Genomic DNA, 6,847 nt, shown 5'->3' on the forward strand with positions numbered 1-6,847 from the left:
AGCAGAAGAAGAAGTTAGGAGAGAGAGAGAGAGAGAGAGAGAGAGGGAGAGAGAGAGGGAGAGAGAGGGAGAGAGGGAGGAGGGAGGGAGGGAGAGGGAGAGGGAGAGGGGGAGAGAGAGAGAGAGAGAGAGAGAGAGAGATGTATAGATATGGAATAAGATTATGGTATCAATAATTGATGTGTTTTAATTTATAGTACATCTCATTTTGATGCTCTACCACAATATGACAAGTATCTCAAATCCATCTCATTTATTATATTATATTTTTATAATTTAAAGGTACAATGGGCCTCACCTTAATTCATCTTTTCTAGTTCTTAGCCAAGAACTACATCAAAAAACAAAGGCAAAAAACGAGTTTTACAATAGAAAAAAACGAATGACGTGGAAAAATTAGAAAAAATGGACCCTAAAAGCGCAATGGTCATGCTCTAAAGGCTAAAAGTCTAAAGCCCATATTTATTATACAAGTCAAACCCTAATTACAAAAGGTCAACATCCTCCCAACCATTTCATATCACCAAAACATCTCTACACACAGCAACTGAGTACCAACTACCAACCTATAGCAGATACATTGTTGCTCAAAATCCAGCGGAATTCTTAAGAAATGGCAGCTAAAAACCAAACACAGAGCGTAGAGTTGTTAGGTCGATAAACAAATTGATTGTTGAAGACTACAGTGGCCCTGATGGACCACGAAAAACCATCTACGCTCTTAGACGATGGGTACAGGGCTTCAGGCTCATGACTCATCTCAATATATTTTCGAGCTTGCAAGCAGCAATGATGGTATTGGGGATCAGCGATGATCGGGTTAGCAACAATGATTGTTTTCAACTTACAGATAGAAGTAATTTGGTCCTTATTTAGCATGTGACGGACACATTTTAGCAAAACCGATCCGATAGAAGCCGGATCAACCCGCCCTAGATAAATGATGGAAGTTTATTTTCTGAAATGACTGATGAATAAGAATACAATAGAAGATGTATATAACAAGTTTTTTCTTAAGAACCTGCTACATTAACAGTCTTGCATTTCTCTAAACCTTTCTTCTACATATTCCTCAAAAGTTACAAATAATAACAAGCCCCTCAACCCTCCTTTTAAATCTTTCATTTGGTATCAACAAAACAAGCTACAAAACCTCGGAGGCCACAGTGGGGCCGTTATGAGCCTTAATCACACTTGATGTTCCGGTAAATCCGTCTCACAAAGAGATTAGAACCCAAATACCCGACAGCCCCTGAAAATTTTGGTTAGGGGTTCAGTTAGTAAAATAGAATATCAAATAAATCTAAATGAAACTCTAAAAAAAAAAACCTCACCGCAGAGAATTCCTAAACCGAGGCAGAACATGGCGGTGTATCCGAAATAAAAGCTGGTTTGGAAGAAGCCCGACATCTTGGTCTTAACCGAGTAGTAATATATCGAATACAAGTAGACATAAATAGCCGTCGAGGCTGCAGAGAAGAATGAAGTCCATTGCCAGTGGTAATTCTCCGCGTTAAGCAGAAAATACGTTCCCACAATCGTCACGCAAACGGTCACGATGATAAGAATCAGGAAAACAAGTAGCATAAATCCGTAAACATAGTACACCTGCAAGTAAAGGAACACATGTTTAAATTGAAGAAGTTTAGGATAATATACTAGGATTAATTAAATATTAATAGAAACAAGATACCTTGTAATTCCAGAACGATGTGAAGACGAAGTACATCTCAATGAAAATACTGCCGAAAGGTAGCAGTCCGCCCATTATTGAGACTACCGACGGTGTGAGATACCACTTCTTTTCGGGAATAGGGCGAGGAATAGTCTTCACGCGACACGGGTTGTTAGGGGCCCCACTCCAGTTCCGTCCAACAACCGTACCGAGAAGAGCAAGAGGGAAAGATATGAAAGCCCAGATGACAAAAACAACCACCATTGTGCCAAACGGAATTGCAGCTAGAGATCCGTAAAATATAGCAACTGTGTTGAGAACGAAGCCGATTCCAAAGCATAAAAATGGGAAAAGAGATGCGGTCAGGATCATCGACTTTATCCAGTTTTTCCCTGTAGTAATTTTAAAAAGAGAAGATTCTTAAATCTCGATAAATGGCTAACATGGCATCGGTATATGTTTTCAAGAAAGTGAAGAGCATAGTAGTATATATGTCCTTACCACCATGGCGGGAATACATGCCACCGCTCACGTACCCAGATACAAATGAGGTGAGCGCGTAACAAACGATGAAAGTAGTGACAATTGCTCCTCTCCTACATGTACAGGTCAAAATTACATTTGTAACACTAAGAATTTTCCAGATTTGTAGAGATAGCAAACTTGGTCAACAATAGGTCGAGAAACAGATTGATCAGTTTGACCATGAAAACTTTTTTGCCCAATTTTATTACTTCTCTATAAAAAATGTGTTAAATATGATCTAAAAAACACATCATTATAACAAAGAGTAAAATGCCAATTTCATCCCTAAGGTTTGGCCTGTTTTGCGACTTCCGTCCAAAGGTTTGTTTCTCCGCATCTGGATCCAAAAGGTTTGAATACTGCCATTTTCATCCGCCTCGTTAACTCCATCAATTTTTCTCTGTTAAGTCAGGGGTAATTCCATCGTTTTTGTTAACTTAAAGAGCAGCTCAGTCTTTTTCAGGGGTATTTGGTCTTTTTACATAAAGTGAAAAAGGCCGAATTGCCCTTTAAGTTGGCAAAAAAGATGGAAATTCCTCAGACTTAACGTTGGAAAAATGAAGGGAGTTAACGAGCCGGATGGAAATGGCAAGATTTCAAACCCTTTAGATCCAGATGCGGAAAAACAAACCTTTGGACAAAAGTCGCAAAACTGGCCAAACCTCAAATAGCATTTTACTCTTATAACAATAATCCAACTTTTTCAAAATAGCAATATAGGAGGCTGTTTGCAATAAAAAATTTGGGTTGCTATTGACCCGCTTATAAGTGAATGGGTCAATATTGTCACATTCAGAGATGACAACTTTTATTCACTACTTTTTTTTCTGAAACGAACTTATGTGAATTTAGAAATCTGCTATAGCATACCCAATGTACAGCGTTGCAACAATTGCAAACAAGATGACAAGAAGAATCAGCAGCGCCAATTGAGCACCCGTTCCAACAACAGCTGACAATAAAACCAAATGACGAGGCGGTCGGAAGACGTCCCCATGTACAAGCTTCCAACCAGATTCTTCACTTACATCTCTTTCCTGAAAAGCATAACATTGCGATAATTGGTAACTGGAATCGCGACGATTTATGAATCGTATCAACTCATAGCAATATTACCAGACTTTCCAGATCATCATCTTCCCTAGCGTACTTGGCATAGTCGTTTCTAAGAGTCCGCATCAGAATCATTGAAACTAATCCGGTAAGGAAGATAACCATCATAAACGAATTGAATATCGAAAACCAATGAATCTGAACAGTGCAACACACAATTGTAAGCTATAACCTATTGAAATGAGTTTAAAAGTATCTTCTAAAGCAAATACAAAAACAGTTATTCTAAAACAGGAGCGAAATGAGCATAATGGGTAGGCGGGTAGGCCTGTTAACGAACCGAACGTTCATGAACTGTTCGTGAGCTTGTTCGGTGGCAAGTTCGTTTGTTTTATAAATGAACAAACAAGAACACGTTTTTTTCATTTAATTAAACGAACGAACATGAACACACATTCTGTTCGTTCATTTATGTTTGTTTATTTACATTTGTTTATGTTTGTTCGTTTATGTTCGTTTCAATTTAAATACATAAAGTAGTTATTTTTATATGATTATTAAACATAAAAGGAAAAGGAACTTTCTAACTACTTATATAAATATAACTAATAATTGGTAAATGGTAAATGGGCTTTCTAGTAAAAAAATGGGTTTTGCAATGAAATTTATCGTAATTAATCACTAATTACATAAAAAAATAAATTTATGTTCGTTTATGTTTAGTCAATTATGTTCATTTATGATTTATGTTTGTTCAATTATCTTCATTTGTGTTGTTTATTGTTTGTTAAATTATGTTCAATTAAGTTTGTTTGTTTATGTTCGTTTACGTTCGTTAAGTGTTTGTTTAGGTTTTAACCGAATGAACATAAACGAACACAAACATGCCCATTTTCTTAATAAACGAACATGAACAAAAAAATGTGTTCGATTATATGTTCGTGTTCGTTCAGTTCATTTACAGGCCTAATAATGGGGAGATCTTGATGTGAAAGTGTACACTGCAGACTACTCGTAAGTCGTAAGGAAGAAACCATTGACCCAATAACATACCTGATGCTCAAAGAAATGGTAATCCAGGTAAACATCAAAGCGGTGTGCAAAGCTAATATTAGTTCCGGTCCACTTGACTGAGTAAGTCATGTCGAGTGTTTTCCCAGCTTCTAGTGGTCTTGGGTTCTCTTGAGTGAGATTAACATGAATGATCTGTAACGAGAGGGATTTATAGTGTAAATTATAGATGACTATAAGATCAAATTACCACCATACAAGTTCGTCTACAAAAAAAAAAAAGAAGTTGAATTTACCTGATCTTTGTTGTACTGTATAGTAATATTCTTATGGGTAAATAGCATATGCTTGCTATCGCTATTTCTATCAGTATGTAGTTCCCCAACATAGCCTGAAGCAAAACAATTGTGCAGCAAAATAAACGTTAGTACTAACTACTAGCAGGACACCGAAAAATAATGACAAGAGATAGGCGTTTGATAGATATACCCCACAATGGCAGATCATCTGAATTTGTGTTCCATACAGCAGAGACCAAAGAAAACGGTATCAGACAAAAGAAGATAAATATTAAATATTGTGTAACAAGAAAATATGTAAATAAACATAAAGACTATAAGGCATACCCATGAAAAACTCAAACCAATAGTTATTCTCGATAGCCTCCTTAAATTGCTTAACCTTTGATTCATCTAGATCAAGCTCGCAAATTGAAGTCTTGTCCACATTCTCTGCGAAACGAAACATGTCGTGTACCCTTTAAATACAATGCTACATATGCTACAACATTATAAGAAACAGTGACCGGCGTACTTTGAAATTTAATGTCAATTTGACTATCGATAAGCTCGTTTCCACCCAATACCTCACCCAAACCACCCCACTTGTGGCCAGGGTTACCAGATGGACGACAGAATGGAAGGCTGTAGTAGTTGTATGTTTCTTGTGGATTATTGTAAGGCCCGACTTTATTCACCCACAGGGTAATTGGCTCATCTGACTGATACTGCAAAACAAAATAACAATGTTTTAAAATAAAGACCAAGTAGAATTAATAAAAATGAAGAATACATATGATACCATCAAACTGTTATTATTTTGAGACATGTAACTTGTAACCATACAACCTTGCCATACTAAACCTCTATCCTTAACTCTACCACTGGATAAAAGGTATTCTTAACAAACATCCCTATATGCTAATAAGTCTTTTTGGGTACTAATTCAAATGTATGAATGTGTAGTATTTAGAGCACCATCATAGGCTTATGAATAGAGGGAACATACAATACATCTAATACGACCCAGAAGGATCTATCATCATTTGTGGGCAGCAACAAATAAACCCTCAAAAAACAAAGAAAAGTTCCAATTATGAAGAAAATGAAAAAAATAATTATTAGCTAATCCGATAATGCTTTCACTCTGAGCTAAAAACAGAATCTTGGGTCATTAGTTCACACATAATTGATTTATAATAAAAACCACCCATTTCTTTGTAATTTAACACAAGCACAATAAATCTCAGATATCTCATTCTATCCTTTCCAACAGTATAATTTTTATAAAACACTAATCTGTGTTTTACCCAACTATTACTTACTCTTATCAATGAAGTATGGACCTCCTTCATTTTCATCTTGAAAGGTGGCAGTCCTAATCGCAACTAACGATAAGTGGATGCATGTGTGATGTGTCCGCATCGTACAAGAATGTCAGAAATCTAAACGCTTAATATAGATCTAAACCCTAACAAACTACAAACCTCAATTCTTAACCCAAATCCCTTAAATCAAATCCATAAACACAAAGATCTAACAAGACATCGTACACCACAGACATTTAAAACGAAGGATCTACAAAATTGAACACTGAATTGAAGACATTTAGGGTTTGGGCGTAACTTAACCTTGTGATCATACTCTGAAGCGAAGACCGAGGATGAGATGAGGAGAAATGAAGCGATGAAGAGGAGAGGAGATCGGAGGGCGGGACACATGGCGGTCGCCGGCGAATGAAATTGGATCTAACGGCGATTGATCGGAGAAAAAAAGGGGAGTTTTATTACGGCAAATAGGGCTTGATTTGGATCCGTGAGAGAGAGAGAGAGAGCGAGCTGTTTTTCTCGATCTTATTAGACTTTCTTTGGTGAACCAAATCAGTCAACAATATATAATTCAAGTATGTTTAATGAAAAGTGGTTTTCGGTACCTTCCTTATTAAGTTTTTATTATTTTTTAGGGTTGGTTAAATACCAACTAATTTTAGTATATGGTAAGTCGTGTTTTATCGTGTTTAATAGGTCTGATAACGCGAATAAAACAAGTATTAAATATAAATACAACACGTTTAACTATTTTATATTTCATATTTATAACACAGTTGTATGTTTTATGTATCAAGAAGAAGAAAAAGTAAATTACAAAAATCGTCATTTACGTATGTCACTTATTGCAAACCGTATCCTTTGTCTTCAATAATTACAGAAAACGTACTCGATGTTTACAAACCCATGCAAGTTATGTCCTTTAGCCCTAACTCAGTTAATTTTTATGGTTAAATCTAACCAAATGGACCCCACAT

The 6,847-nt window shown here is 36.2% G+C and overlaps 1 protein-coding gene across 1 annotated transcript; it reads right to left on the reverse strand.

The window, feature by feature from the left end:
* Positions 1-933: 933 nt before the first annotated feature.
* Positions 934-6,411, reverse strand: LOC110885083 (transmembrane 9 superfamily member 1). Its single transcript, XM_022132783.2, has 12 exons — positions 6,174-6,411; positions 5,078-5,270; positions 4,891-4,995; positions 4,754-4,771; positions 4,561-4,655; positions 4,307-4,459; positions 3,317-3,451; positions 3,071-3,237; positions 2,177-2,271; positions 1,694-2,067; positions 1,335-1,608; positions 934-1,252 (listed from the first exon to the last, which is right to left on the reverse strand). Exons 1-12 carry the CDS (start codon positions 6,261-6,263, stop codon positions 1,185-1,187), a joined length of 1,767 nt encoding a protein of 588 aa, XP_021988475.1. The 5' UTR covers positions 6,264-6,411; the 3' UTR covers positions 934-1,184.
* Between the last annotated feature and the right edge of the window lie 436 nt (positions 6,412-6,847).

This window comes from Helianthus annuus, chromosome 10 (genome assembly GCF_002127325.2).
Source record: "Helianthus annuus cultivar XRQ/B chromosome 10, HanXRQr2.0-SUNRISE, whole genome shotgun sequence".
Taxonomy (NCBI): domain Eukaryota; kingdom Viridiplantae; phylum Streptophyta; class Magnoliopsida; order Asterales; family Asteraceae; genus Helianthus; species Helianthus annuus.